The sequence below is a fragment of the Microtus ochrogaster genome, linkage group LG10 (genome assembly GCF_000317375.1).
Source record: "Microtus ochrogaster isolate Prairie Vole_2 linkage group LG10, MicOch1.0, whole genome shotgun sequence".
Classification (NCBI taxonomy): Eukaryota; Metazoa; Chordata; class Mammalia; order Rodentia; family Cricetidae; genus Microtus; species Microtus ochrogaster.
The window spans coordinates 4,583,585-4,599,119 of record NC_022035.1 but is presented as its reverse complement, the minus strand read 5'-3'; the positions used below and the strand labels follow the sequence as shown (position 1 = coordinate 4,599,119).

The 15,535-nt window shown below is 40.4% G+C and overlaps 2 protein-coding genes across 5 annotated transcripts in view; one reads left to right on the top strand and one right to left on the bottom strand.

The window, feature by feature from the left end:
* Positions 1 to 5,384, bottom strand: part of Umad1 (UBAP1-MVB12-associated (UMA) domain containing 1) — a 160,879-nt gene extending 155,495 nt beyond the window's left edge. The window contains exon 1 of one of the 3 annotated variants that reach the window (XM_026787555.1): positions 5,133 to 5,384. The gene's annotated coding sequence lies outside the window, so the exon portion shown is untranslated. The other 2 variants (XM_013352454.2, XM_026787556.1) reach the window with 2 other exon arrangements.
* Positions 5,385 to 5,443: 59 nt separating this feature from the next.
* On the top strand, positions 5,444 to 15,042 carry Rpa3 (replication protein A3). 2 transcript variants are annotated; one of them, XM_013352430.2, is made up of 4 exons: positions 5,444 to 5,632; positions 6,596 to 6,670; positions 7,690 to 7,798; positions 10,397 to 15,042. In XM_013352430.2, the coding sequence occupies exons 1-4, from the start codon at positions 5,534 to 5,536 to the stop codon at positions 10,420 to 10,422; spliced, it is 309 nt and encodes a 102-aa protein (XP_013207884.1). In that variant the 5' UTR covers positions 5,444 to 5,533; the 3' UTR covers positions 10,423 to 15,042. The 2 variants fall into 2 exon arrangements, with proteins under 2 accessions (XP_013207884.1, XP_005363772.1); XM_005363715.3 differs by lacking the exon at positions 10,397 to 15,042 and adding an exon at positions 8,641 to 8,991.
* Positions 15,043 to 15,535: the final 493 nt, after the last annotated feature.

Genomic DNA, 15,535 nt, shown 5'->3' with positions numbered 1-15,535 from the left:
GTGGACGCCTGGGAGGAGTCTGTGTCCACAGACACGGGTGGACGCCTGGGAGGAGTCTGTGTCCACAGACACGGGTGCACAGGCTGGGCTTAGATACCATGGAGAGACTGGAGTTTTCTAGATTCAGAGGCTAATTACTTTATCCTGTGCTAGTTTTAGCCTTCTGGAACAGCCATTCCTTGCCACATACTGTATCTGAAGTAACACTGCCTGATAATAAATAAAAACCTCTTAGAAGCTATTAACTCAGCAGAAGACCAGCTTCCAAAAGCCAACAATGGCATCAGATCGCATCTTAGGCCTAGAAAATAGCCCCACACCCCGCCTCGCTGGACCCACCTCTCTGGTGCACCCACAAAGGTATGTGAAGTTGCTTTGACTTAGGACTTCCTTGTTCTGTGAAACTATACAAACTGTGTGAAACTGCTTCCACACTGGAACACAGAATCAGGGGTGACCTAAATGCGTGCTCCCAGGCCATGCTCACTCTTATTGGCTTCAGAATAAACTATGTCGTATTCTCTTTAAGATGAGAATTGTGAAGTGGGTGGTGGTGGTGGTAGACATACGCCTTTAATCTCAGCACTCAGGAGGCAGAACCTCTGTGAGTTCAAGGCCGGACTGGTCTACAAAGCGAGTTTTAGGACAACCAAGACTGTTAAACAGAGAAACCCCATCTCAAAAAACAAAAACAAAAGATAAGAACCATAGTATTTATGTCAACAGAAAGAGCTCGTGGAGCAGAATTGTTGAAAGGAGGCCACTAGTTAGTTCCTGATTGCTCAGCCCCAAAATAATCACATAGAAACTATATTATTTAAAACACTGCTTGGCCCATTAGCTCTAACTTCTTATTGGCTAACTCTTACATCTTAATTTAAGCCACTTCAATTAATCTGTGTATCGCCACGTGGCAGTGGCTTACTAGGTAAAGTTCTCAGTGTCTGTCTCGGGCTTCTCTCTAACCCCTCCTTTCTCCCAGCATTCAGTTTAGTTTTCCCTGCCTACCAAAATTCCCTGCGTAGGCCCGAGACAGTTTCTTTATTAACAACATACAGAGAGGACTACATCACCTCCCCTTTTCTGTTTAAATAAAAAAGGAGGTTTTAACTTTCACGTATCTACTTTACCTTTTATTATAACTAAGGAAAACTATAACTATAAATTCTTCAACTCCATCAAAGACTCCATAAAGATATAATATTACCTAACTAAACAGAAAATACAGTGTAAGCAACTTCCAAAACTCTAGAATTGACAGGGACATCTCATTGCCTGGAGAGTATGAATATGAAATCAATATGAAAATGGCTATCCACCCCAAAAGCAATCTATAGACTCAATGTAATGGGGGGGGGATTCCAGCAATATTTTTCCCAGAAATGGAAAACCAACCTTAAAATTCATATGGAAGGGCTGGAGATATGGCTCAGTGGTTTAGAGCATTTCCTGCTCTTCCAAAGGTCCTGAGTTCAATTCCCAGCAACCACATGGTGGCTCACAACCATCTGTACTGAGGTCTGGTGCCCTCTTCTAACCTACAGGCATACACGTAGACAAAATATTGTATACATAATAAATAAATGAATAAATATTTTTAAAAATTCATATGGAAGCACAAATGACCCTATATAATTGAGCAAAAAAAAAATACTGTTGTATCTCTACAACTGATTTCAAGTTATAAGGTACACCTATAGTAATTAAAAAACATATTGCCACAGAAAGAGACACTTGTATCAGTGGAATAGTAAACCAATGCAACTATGGTCATCTGAATTTTAGCAAATATGCCAAAAACACGCACTGCAGAAATGATAGCATCGCCAACAAATGGTGGCAGGGAAACTGGTTATCACATGAAGAAGAATGACACGAACCCTTATTTCCTGCACTGCACTAAAGTCAACCTCAAACAGAGCAAGGACCTCAACGTAAGACCTGATATTCTCGAACTACTGCACTGCACTAAAGTCAACCTCAAACAGAGCAAGGACCTCAACGTAAGACCTGATATTCTCAAACTACTGCAAAAAAAAGTAGGGATTGCATTTCAATATATAGATACGGTAGAGTGTGAGTGAAATGGCCCTCACAGGCTCATAAAGAATGGCACTCTTGGGAGGTGTGGCCATGTTGAAGGAACTATGTCACTGGGGGTGGGCTTTGAGGGTTCAAATGCTCATGTCAGTCCCAGTGGTTTCCCTCTTCTGCTGACTGTCTATGATGATGTAGAGCCTATGAGAATATAGAACTCTCAACTATCTCTCCAGTACCATGTACCTGAATCCTGCCATGCTCCCAGGAAGACAATAATAAACTAACCCTCTGAACTGCAAGCCAACCCCAATTAAATGTTTTCTTTTACGAGAAGTGCTGCAGCCATAGTGTCTCTTCACAGCAATAAAACCTTAACTAAGACACAAGCATCGTAGAGACTTTCCAAATAGAATGTCTATCATTCGGGATAAGACCAATCAACAAATGGAATCTCATGAAACTCAAAAGGTTTTGTATAGCAAAAAAAAAAAAAAAAAAAAAATGTCAATTGAATGAAGAGGCAACCTACAAAAGGAAAGAAAATCTTTGCTAGTTATATACCCAAAGTGCTGTTTAGGATATACAAATAACTCAAGAAAACAAATAACCCAATCAAAAGTAAAAACTGGGAGGTATAGAACTGAACAAAGCATTGTCAGAAGAAAAAAAAAACAAAAACACAAACAGCTAATAAACATTTTGAAAGAGTTCAACATTATTAGCTATATAGGAACCTATATTGAGATTCCACCTCATCCCAGCCAAAATAACTGCTATCAAAAATACATGGGGGAGGGTACCAGGAAAGGTAAACACTTTCCTACTGATGGTAGGAATGCAAAGTAGCGAAGACACCACAGAAGTGTCTTCAATAGTTTTATGTCAACTTGACAAATGCTAGAGTCATCTAAGAGGAGGGAGTCTCAACTGGAAAAAGTCTCTCCATAAGACTGGGCTGCAGACAAACTTGCAGAGCACCTTCTTATTAATTGGTGATTGATGTGAAAGGGGCCAGCCACAGTGGGTGGGTACCACTCTGGGCTGATGGTCCTATGTTCTATAAACAAGCAGGCTTAGTGAGCCATGGGGAGCAAGGCAATAAGCAGCACCCTTCCACGACGTGCAGCAAATTCCTACCCCCAGAAGCTGGTTTCCCTCAACGGACTATGATTCAGGATATGTGCGCCAAACACCCTTTAATATCACATTGCTTGGGTGATGAATTCATCACAGCAGCAGAAAAGTAACGAAGACAGGAAGTCAGTATATAGGTTTCTAGAAAGCTAAAATAACATAACTACCACATGACCTAGCCACACCACTCCTGAGCTTATAAACTATGACATCCATGTTCAATGTTGCTCTGTTGGCAATAGCGAGGCGATGGAATCACTGTGAATGTCTTCCAAGTGATGGACAGAAAATGAAAAGGTGTGCATATACACAATGAAATCATGATATTTATAAGAAAATGGACGGAACTGGCAAATGTTATATGGAATGAGGTAACTCGGGCAGTTTGTTGCGGGGCGAATACTGGGGATAAAAGGTTTAAGCAGCAGAGATGGGAACAGAGAATGGAGGTAAAGCAGGGGCTACAACAGTCTAACTAAGACTGAGAACATATGAAAACGCCTCAAGGAAACCCTCTACTTTGTAAGGTAACTGAAAAACATACTGGAAAAGGAGTTTAAATGGAGGTACCCTGCATGGGCCAAGAGTGCTTCCCTCAAAGACAAGGGTTGTTAAATGAAAATCTCAGTGCTGGATGTGAGATTCCTTCCTGAGGTGAGGGAGGCCCTAGAGGCACCCAGCAATACAGCCCTCCTCCATGGCTCTTGGTTGTCCACCGTAACTAGACGGTAAGAACCTATTGATGAACACGTGGTTCAAATTGCTAACAGTACACAGAGCAAATAAGCTGAACTGACGTGGCAACTACTTCCTGGTGGCTAGTTTTCACTGAGCTAAAGGGCGCTTGCCCCAGGACAGAAAAGGTAGGGGTGTACCCCAAATGTTGTAATACTGACTTTCCACACACAAATGAAATGCATCCCACAACTAATTAAACTTGTTTTAGAAACAACAGAATTAAGACAAACATGAAGTATAAACACTAAGTAAAGGTAACAATCATTTATACAGGGTACACGGGATTTCAATCTTAAATTGCCACATAAAAATCTCAAAGAAGATCCTTACAGATCTTAAACAACAGCAGGACTACACTGTAACTCCAATTAGGATTCTTAATTTGAAGGCTAATTATGAGTCCGTGGCTTTAGGAAAATTCAGACACTGTTTCCACATAATTACGAGACCCAACTAATATTATGTTCTAATTTCTGCAACCTCTTTTGAAGGTATTTTCTTGTGCATTCATTATGAAATTTCTCGGTACCAATCCCCATTGGTGACATCACTAAAATCAATAGCCACCAGCTTCCAGGGGGCATATCCGAGATTTTTCCCAAATCTTGGAAAAAATTGCCTTTCAGACAGTCGGCTCAATGCCTCAAAGTATTTAAGGGAACTAGATATTAGAATTAGCCAGGACCTTGCAAATCAGTCAACCCTTCGTTTCGCAGAGGGAGATAATGTGGCATTATCGGAGGAGCCTGGGTCCAACGGATGGTGAACTGTCTCCTCTGGTCCTGCCCAGCGGTCCTCCTCACCGGAGTCTACATGCATGAGTTCGCTCACACCCAGCAAGTGAGGAAACGGACACCTCCGAACCGCCAAAGCTAGAAATGTTCCTAGCTGTAGAGAAAAGGTCAGCACCTCTTCCAGCTGGTGGGGAAACATGACACAGTTCTAGATAAAATGGACTTCAGTCTCCTAGCAACAGCCTCCTGAGAGAGGGAGATAAAGACTGATGCTGACACCCTTTAGGTACAACTAGATCAAAAATAAAAGCCCAAATCCCAGGTTCGGCAAGCACCCGCGCCTCCCACGCAGAAGCGGATGACTGTCACCGCTGGAGTCACGACGTTCCGGGACCTGGCACCTGACTCCGCCCCCTACCCCGACTGCTCAGCCCTCCGGAGGAGAGAAGCACGAAGATGGAGACTCGACACGCGAGAAAGAGCTACCTGAGAGCCGCCGCCGCCCGCCGCCGCCGCCCGCCGCCGCGGTCCTTCAGCCTACTTCCGGGGTCAAGTCGCGGTCCGGCCGGCCTGAATCCCGGGTCCTCAGCCTCAGCCCCGCCCCTCCAAGTCCCGCCTCCACCGCTCACTCTTCCCAGCCCCAGCCACTTCCGGCACGCCGTGCGTCACTAGGCAGTGGAGCCGTACTTCCGGACGTAATGGCGCCCGTCACCTCCAGCCCCTGCAATGTAACTTGACGCTTCTGTGGATTTGATTGGTCGCAGCTGGAGCGCAGGTCTCCTCTGATTGGTGAGTGAGCAATCTGCGTGTGTTGGCGCGGCGGCCGGCTCGGAGTCAGCCCTAACTCTGCGGTCTCGCTGCCTCCGAGTGTTGGCGAACGCACAATCATGGTGGACATACTGGAGCTCCCCAGAGCACGCGTCAACGCCAGCATGCTCACGCAGTTCATCGACCGACCCGTGTGCTTTGTGGGCAGGCTGGAAAAGGTGCGCGGGCTGGGCAAGAGAGCGGGGCACCGTGGCCGCCCGGAGTGGCTGCGGGGTGGGAAGCGGAGGGGGACAGCAGGTAGCCATCAGCGGCATTGCATTCCCCCTTGCTTTATTTTTCACAAGCGAGAGTTCGCCACTGCAGCTCCGTCAGGGTGCCGCTTCTTCTGTGTCGCTAAAAGAGTGTTTTCGAAACAGCTAACTTTGAGTTCCAGCTCCCCCCCCACACACACACACACCACACACACTCTGGATTTAGTTGAAATTACCAACCTGGCTCCACTGTCTTGAGTTTTTGGTTTAGCCATACTTGGCTGATGAATCTGTTTCCTAGTCTTTTGCAATCGTCTCTGTTAATGGGCCTGTTTTCCATGTTGCAGTCGCTTCTTCGTGAAACATGGGTAGCCCCTCCCATATCCTATCGATGTCCACTATCTAGCCCTCCTGTAGGGAAGAAACAAGCCCAAAGTCTCGGAAGCAGTGACTGAGAAAGCCGAGGAAAAAACAATCATTTATAAGGACTTACTTACTAGTTCATTTCATTCACGCATTCCTAAGTGAAAGGAATGCTATTCTAACTTCACAGGTAGGCTGACCGAGCCAGTGTTGGTAATTAACACAAGTGGCAGAGTCAATTCAGATCCCAAGAGAAGTCCTCAGATCTGGCAACCAGTTCTTTAGTTCTTCATTCCTAATTCTAAAAGCATACCTTCTGTGAGCTGTACTATGTAAATCATGAATGTCAGCAGAATTCCACTAAGCAAGTATTCGTTGTTTACTAGAAATTCAAAATTAACTGGGCTTTCTTCCAGATCTGGTAACTAGATTTGAACTTGAACCAAATAAGCTGTCCGAAAACTAATTACTTTATGTTCAAATAAAATGTCAATAATTTTTTTTAACAATTTCGTTTCTGTAGACTCTATTTTCTAAATCTATGTGGGTTTTTGTTTTCCTTTTTAGATTCATCCCACAGGAAAAATGTTCATTCTTTCAGATGGAGAAGGAAAAAATGGAACCATTGAATTGATGGAGCCAGTATGTTTTAAGTGATGTCTCATATTTAATTTCCGTTTGGTTTTTTATTTTCTGATTTGGGGATGGGTGTGTGAAGCTGGCATTTGTTAAACCTCCTTAGCTTTAAAATCAAACCCAGGCTGTCATATTTTCCTTCCATGTCTAACCTATACTGATTCTTGGAGCTCCAAGTTTCTGAGTATGTCCCTTAAGTATTGATTGTATATCAATTTTTTATTACTTAAAAAAATACTCAAAAAGTGCTTACAGAAAATCTTCTTTTCAAACTACTTCTTTGATTTCACAAGCCTGACCTTGAAGTGATGCCCCCCACCCGCTTCCGCCTCCTAAGCGGCAGTGCCAGTCACCTTTATTTCCTATTTTTATTTTTTAATTTACACAAATACATATGCATCTAAACATGTATATTTTGTTTGTTTTTGTTTTTTGAGACAGGGTTTCTCTGTAGCTTCAGTACCTGTTCTAGATCTAGCTCTGTAGATCATGCTAGCCTCCAGTTCCCTTTCTCTACCTCCAGGGTGCTGGGACGGAAGGCATGCAGCACCACTGCCGACTATATGCTTTTAATTTTTTTTATTCTATGTTTTATGTGCTTTAAAACATCTTCATGGTCTCTTATAAAGACAAATCCATATACTGTTTGTTTGCTCTAACTAGAAGACACGTTGTAAGATTTATGCACAGTCCTTTTCTGTGACGTTTTAAACCAATCCCTGTTTATGGGAACTCTGAAGTTCTCAGTTTCTTTAAATTACTTTGCCTTCAAGTTAAATGTATCTTTGGACCTTAAGCCACTTCTAAAGGAAACAGGACCCATACAATCCTGCCAGTTATAAGTGCCAACATTTTTCGACAAGCAGTGTTTCTGTTTATATGTTGGTAAAATTTGAAGTTTCTTTTTTACAATGAAAAATTAGTAAGCTGTGAAACGATTTGAAAACGAGAAACTGTATACCAGCTTTCGAAGTCATTATCAGTTGAAAAGGTCAATATACCTGACATTTCGGTCAACATTTTAGCTTGATGAAGAAATCTCTGGAGTTGTGGAAGTAGTTGGAAAAGTCACAGCCAAGGCAACCATAATGTGTGCATCTTACATCCAGTTTAAGGAAGATTGTGCTCGCTTTGGTAAGTAAAATATACTACTTAGTAGTCTCATGTAAATAACAGAAAAACTTTTATTTATATATGTTTTGGTCTTAAATCTCAGTCCTGGAATATTTTCAGTTTCTATCAAATGAAAAGAGACCTTCTTTTAAACTAGTGATTTCTTACATGTGAAGGAAACTTAGTAAATACTATTTATAGAATAAAAGTGGTTTAAAATATGATGAAATGAATGTTCTAATATGTGAACTGAAAGCTTGAAGAGTGCAGTAACACTGAAATTATGACCCTGCAGAAGATGACTGTAATAGACAACAAAATAGTGTAGTAATAAGAGCGGCGGGGCTGTGTCCCCAGCACCCCAGCCGTCTGCTAGCTTATGCCCGAAATAACAACACACAAAATGTATTCATTTAAACACTGCTTGGCCCATTTCTATCTAGCCTCTTCTCGGCTAACTCTCGCACCTGGACTAGCCCATTTCTAGTGTAGCCCACGAGGTGGCTTACCAGGGAGATTCTAGCCTATGTTCATCCTGGGTCGGAGCTTCATCCATCCTGGGTCGGGAGCTTCATCACGTGTGCCTCAGAGAGGAGAGCTCTCGCGTCCGCCCTGGAGATGGGAGCATAGCATCTCTGCTCCAGAGCGCAGAGCTGTCAAGTCTGAGCTCACTTTCTCTTCCTCCCAGCATTCTGTTCTGTTTACTTCTCCCACCTATGTTTTAACCTATGAGGGCCAGCCAAGTAGTTTCTTTATTTTTTTAACCAATGACCTTCCTCCATCAAAATAGTTTATCATCTCTCCTTTCTTTGGGGGCACCAGAGTTAACTAAACATTAAGTGTTTGCTTAAATTCTTTTTCAGATCTTGAACTTTACAATGAAGCTGTGAAAATTATCAATGAGCTCCCTCAGTTTTTTCCTATTTAGAGCTTATAAAACATGAATGAACTTCTTGAATTTTTTATGATTGCCAGTGACTACATTGAAAGCTATTAAAGAAACTTCCTTCAGTTTGAGAGAGACTCCTCTAATTTCTAATATTTAATTTGCTCTTTTGTATGATTTTGTTGTAAATCTATTATGGGACAATTTACAACTAAAGTCTTTTTATAAAATTTTTAAAATTGCTATTTCTGCATATGGTCTGGATTCAAAAATAAAGCATTTGTCTTGAGTTTAGATTTATGCTGTATAATAAAAATCAAAATAACATGCTATTGGTCAATTGTTTTTATTTTTTCAGTTTCAAACTTGGAGTTTTGTAGCTGTAAGGTCAGTATTAGATCTACCAAATGAAAGCCTGGGCCAACTGTGGTGGATTTACTTACCATCTACCATGCTGATTATGCCTTGGTAGGTTATTTAGAAAGTATTTTGTTGAATGAAAAGAGGAGGTGTCTGTCTTATTTGTGAAGTGTTTCTTCATTCTGGATATAAAGTGGACATATACCAGTGACAGAGGTGATCTTTGACCATGAATTAGTAGAGTCATTTGACTTTCTCTTTGTGCCTTTAAACTGGCATTGTTTTTAGAATGGAATTCTATCTACGATTTTTTTTTTAATGTCCGGAATATTGACTGTCTCTCACAGATTAAGCTATTTTGAGAAATCCTGGAGACATGAAATATGGCCTAGTTAAAGGAAGTACATCATTAAAAGATTGTCCTTCAAGGTATACCTGGTCCCTGTCCCCTTTCTCCCTGTACTGTTTCCTGGCCACCATGGTATGATTTTCCTCTTTTCTCCCCTTCCCTGTCATCCATGAGGTACTAAACCATATGGAAGCACTACTTAGCCCTCCCTTTAAATTGTGTATTCCAGGTATTTTGTCACAGCGACAAGCACAGCTATTTACACACACACACACACACACACACACACACACACACACACACACGGTACTAGACAAGTAGGGTGTCATAAATCTATGTGATTTTTAAGTCTTAAGACTTCGTTGGGGAAAGAGTTCTCCAAAGGTTTGGAGAACAGACCAGAGACGTCCTAGAATATTGTGAGCAGAGTTTAGTGAGGAATGGATGTTGGGAGCTCGAAAGACCAAAATGCAGAGAGAAATAAAGACTGCTCATCAGATTTCCGGTAGAGATGAGACTCTTGGGAAACAAACTGGAAAGGTCTGTGTTACATTATGGGAAAGGATTTGTCTACATTTTTGTCTATGTCCTAGGACTAAGTGAGGCTAAATTCAAAATGAAGGCATTCATCTGGCAGAGGAATTTCTAGACAGGTTAATATTTAGACTGTGACATGTTCATTGCACACAGCTTTTAGCTGGGCTTAGAATAAGAACTAAAGTAAAAAGCTGTGTTGAAAAATGTAGTTTGTCTAGAAAGGGAATATGTAAAGTGGGTACAAAGAGTATATATGTGGTTGTTTGGAGCTTAGCACCATGAAAAAGCATTTTACTCATTTGGAAAATTGTACATTATGAAGGAAGCTCCAAGGAACATTGTAAGCACAGCTCTTAGGTTTGTTTGAGGGGCTTTATTTTCTTTTCCCACTCTGTTTATCTTACGCAGACTTGGTCTAAATGGGCCTGGCTCCTGCCCAGGCTGTCAGTAGGTCTTAGCATCATCCACATGGAGTTTGTTTTTTCAGGCATGGAAGATTCCACCAACATTTAAAGGAAGGCCTAGAAGTCTAGACGGTGCTTTTGAGTCAGAGTCCCTGCAGGTGTGATGCATGAGACTTCAGCTGCAGCAGAGACTCCAGGGTGTTAGATGGCAGAAACCAACAGTGGCAACATCTGCAAAGGGAAGCTACGGGCAGCAAGTGGAGCCCGCCTAGGAGGCCACAGGGGCTACAGTGAGAAAGGCTGTCAGGGCAGGACTGCCCAGACCTATTAACACTCTCATATCATACCACATGCTGCAGCGGCCACACCTGAAACTGCAAGAATTTAACTTTTGCCAAACTGGATATTGTTCTTTAATCCCATTCTTTCTAGTAGTTCTTAACATTGTACTATTGTATATTAGAGATATGTAACCTTTTTTTTTTTTCACTTTATAGAGGCCCTACTAGGAGTTTAAATATCTGCAGAAGTTTGAATTTATATTTTGAATGGTGGCATATAGGAGGTGGCACATATGCACTGTAAAATGCCCACGATCTTTTTATATATACTCACATGGAGAATGCTATCATTTGAATAGGAAATTGCCCCACAGATTTGATCCACATTTAGGGCTCTATTTTGGAAAGTTCTAGCTAAAGTAGGTTACTAGGGGCATAGCTTGGAAGGGGATAACTTGGCTTCTGGTCCTTCCTTCTCTTTATTTATCTGCTATGATGTTCTGCAATAGGTCCAAAGATAGGGAGCCATGTGACTAAACTTTCTGAAACCATGAGCCAAAATCCTCATTTTAAGTTGTCAAATATTTTGGTCAGTATAATTTGATTATCTTCAATTTCATAGTTTTATGGCCCCTAAATAATCTACAGATTATTTAATAAATATTACCATAGCTGGTTATGGTAAAGCCTTTTATTATATGAAATATAGCATGTAAGTGTTAAGTACAGTTTGAAAACGAGGGAGACCAGCCATTTCCAATAAGTTATGTCCGTCTCCAGTTGTGTGTTAACCAACCTGGTATTACCAAATGTTGAGTGTTCTCAGATGGTACTAAGCCTAGGACCTTGCTTTCTGTTGAGTCCTTTGTGCTAATGATACGATGCTGTTTCTAAGCTCTGTCGTTTCTGAGCCGCTTACCATGTACACCTGGATATCCCCTCAGCGCAGCAACTCAAGGAGTGTTATCTAAACAAGTACTTCCCTGCCACAAGTTCAGATTTTTCCTGCATTTTTTATTAAAATATTCACAAATCATACAGTTCACCTATTATGAGCATATAATTGAGTGATTTTTGGGTAGAACTGCTAGCCATTCTCAATTTTAGGGTGTTTTCATTTTGCTGAAAAGAAATTCAACAGTACTTAAATGTTAATTTTTTTACACCTAGTAAGTGCTTAGTAAATATTGTTGATTGTAGAGTATCAGTATAGGCAAAGGAGCACACTTATGTCTTTAAAAAAAACTGTTTATAAAGCTAGGAAACATAGAAACAAGTTAGCACAAAAACATTGTAAAAATGCCAGCTCTAGAATTATAAGTATTAAACTTACTGAGACATTCAAACTTGAAATTTAAGTTTCATGTAGAAGATGACCTAATCCAAAACAGTTTCCTAAGTGCTAGTTCTGTAGTGCTTCCGATTTTTTTCATGATAAAATTATAACAAATGTGAAAGCATCCTTTTCTGTGCTGAATGCTCTGAGTTACAAACTGTTGTGACTGGTAAGTGTATAGAACCCAGAGGTTGCACTTTTAATATGGTAATATAATATGCATTGTCTTTCCACAAATGCTTGGTGTTAAGTTCTAGGCTAATTACTGAAGACACATATAAGTTTGAAGTCTGTCCACAGCAGCCTATCATACACTCAATGTGTCTTACTAGCCAGCTAGTATTTAATTGATCCGAGGTTTCAAAGAAATCCCGATTAGGAGGCGTCAGATATGGTTTTACTTTGTGAAACTTCAATTTGGTTTCTTCCTTTACCTAATTCATCTGGAATTTTATTATCTGTTATAAAGCTGATCCTAATGCCATCAAGTTGCCTTTCCTAGGAAGATAGTGTAAATCCTAGACTATCAGGTAAAACACGTGTTTTGAGTTACTTTCTAATAGAGATGTTGACTTGACTTAAGCCATTTATTTCTTACGACCCCATTTGATCTACAGCATGGAGCTGTGAGATGGTTAATTAAGACCAGAATTGTAGGCTCTGAACAAGTTATGATATAATGTGTTCCTCTTGATTTCAAGGAATAAAACTGCAGTTAATATTGCTTCTGCATTCCTATTACAGAATGTTAGCAGGGCACTAAGTTGTATGGTAGTTCCTCATTTTAAAAGATGTAAGATGAAATACGTTGGTTTCTGAATATTAAAAAATTCTGTTTCAACATGATTGTTTCTTTGGGTGGGCAATTAAAGATCAGAAAACTTGAAGTCAGTTATCAAACAAATCAATTCAGAAGAAAATAATACAGATGGACAGAGCAAGAATTTAGGGCATTGCTATAATTAACAGTGACTTAGTCTCATGTTCCAAGCAACTTCATATTTCGGTTTGAATTATCACTCAAATCTCATATCAGAAAATGTTAAGGTAATAAATCTTATTTAGCGGTAGTTGTAAATGTAAAAAGATTTCATATCTTGTTACCTGAATTTTTAAAGTTAATCAGCAGGAAGATCTTTGTTGATGGCTAATTATTAATTAAAACTTAATACTCTGACATGAGGCACTGTTTAGGCAGTAGATAGCAATGCTTATTTGCATTAGTTCAACTCCAATTGACATACTGCATACGTGTACTAGTCAATTATGTCAGGTGAATTTAACACAAACTTAAACGGCTGTATTTCCCTGAAACATTTTAATATTTCTTTTGCTTTTGAGAGGCTTTAAATTATATGAAAACACTGAGCCTGATAATCAAATACATTTTATTTAAGAGCTATATCTGCCCTTTGAAATGATCAGTGTTCCTTTTAGCAAATTATTTTTTCCATATGTCTCAGAAATGTTATGGTTTAGTTGCTCATGTAGTTGACCTTTTATGCAAGGCAGACAGTGGACCAAGATTGCCTCATTTTGAAAATCTCCTTAGAAATGACTAAATGTTTTCCAGATGATCATACTGGAGATTCAGAGAAATAGGACTCATTGCTTCCAAACCAGGAGATTTTTGTGAATTCTTTTTCTATTAGAAACCAGTGACCTAAAAGAATTGGGCCTCTGGGCAGTTTGCTTCACTTTCCATAGTACAAATAAACTGTGAAAATAAGTTGGGACTAAATATGATGTTTATAGTGCTCTTATTTTCAGAAAGTGAGTTTAAGGCAGCTGCTGAGGTTTCTTCTGCCTTTCCGTTTTCTCACTGTGAACTAATACAGTGACTTTCCCAGATGTTAAACTGTGGTTACCAGTGGAGATGAAATGGGTGACTTACTGTCATCTGTTTGCACAGGGCCACTCTGCTAAAACTGGCACTAACATCCTGCCTTATTTTTTTTAAGGAAAGTAAAATCACTTTTAAAGAAAATAAAATGGATCTGTGTTGCCGTTGTCCCTTGATCTTCCATCATATGACCTAAACTTTGAGGTATAAACTTAAAGATATATTTTAAGTAATCTGGTGAAAATACGTTATGAGAACATTTGAGCTTTAAAACTCTGAGATACGTTCAAGTAAGCAAGCACAATACTCCTGTATTCTGCGACCCAACTGAAAGCTCAAAGGAAAGACACTTGGGAAAGAAAAACTTGTAAGTTTAAAACTTTGTGTACTGCTGTGAATAATCCTTCTGTTCACTGTGAAGATGTGTTCTCGTTAATAAAAAGCTGATTGGCCTATAGCTAGGCAGGATTTTCAGGACAGAGAGAATACTGGGAAGAGGGGCAGAGTCTAAGGAGTCGCCAGCCAGACTTGGAAGAAGCAACATGAGAAATACATAGATAAGGTAAACAAGCCTCGGGTCAGCAGGCTTGTTTAGATTACTAAAAATGGATTAATTTATGTTACAAAATCTAGCTAAAAATAAGCCTAAGCTATCAGCTGAGCATTTACAATTAATAATAAGTCTGTGTTTATTTGGATAGCATGCTGGTGGGACAGAGCTGACCAGTGGTCTAGAAAGAAAACTCCACCTACAAATGTCATTCCAGTGTGGGGCGAAGCTGTGTGTATCAACATAAAACTTAAAAAAAGAAAAAAAGCCTTAAGGAAAGGTTCCAAACACACAACAATGGAGCCAGCTAGTTTCCTAGTCCCATGGTCTCTCTAAAGGGCCAGGGTATAGAGAGGAGTCTCCCAACCATTGCCTGTGTGCTTGAGTAGTCAATGTAAGCCCCTCCAGCATGCCATAAACTAAGCCGCATGGCAGGTTTAGGGTTTGCTCATGTATACAGAAAAGATTACAAATGCCCAGTAAAGACAGAGCCAGACGAAAAAAAGCCTCTAAATGGGTTACAGTGTATATAAAAATATACATAGGCTTGGGAGGAAAAAGAGAAAGGGTATAGACGGTCATTAAAAAGTAGTTTAAAAATAATAAAGCCCTTAAAAAACAAAGTAATAATGTTTGTTGTCTATGAATTTCTTGATGGTTGATGACCAAGCGACAGCTGCTATGACACACTGGGTCATAAAGGCTGCTGACTTAAACCAACACAGATTTTTTTTTTTTTTTTTTTTTTTTTTTTTTTTTTTTTTTTTTTTTTTTTTTTTCGACACAGGGTTTCTCTGCGGTTTTGGAGCCTGTCCTGGAACTCCCTGTGTAGACCAGGTTGGTCTCGAACTCACAGAGATCCACCTGTCTCTGCCTCCCGAGTGCTGGGATTACAGGCGTGCGCCACCACCGCCCGGCACCAACACAGATTTTTAAAATACCCTGACTTCAGAATGAAAGTCAAAAGGTGTGTTGCTCTGGGGAACATAACCTTTATTTCCACAGGAAACGAGAGTCATTCCAGGTTGATATGGATCAGGTTTGATTGATAAAGTGATGGAGGAAGGTCATTGGTTAATTAAATAAAGAAGCTGCTTGACCTGATAGGTTAGAACGTAGGTGGGAGGAGCAGAACGCTGAGAGGAAGAGGAAGTGAGCTCAGAGACTCGACAGCTCTCCTCTTAGGGGCAGACGCCTCAGAGAGACACGAGA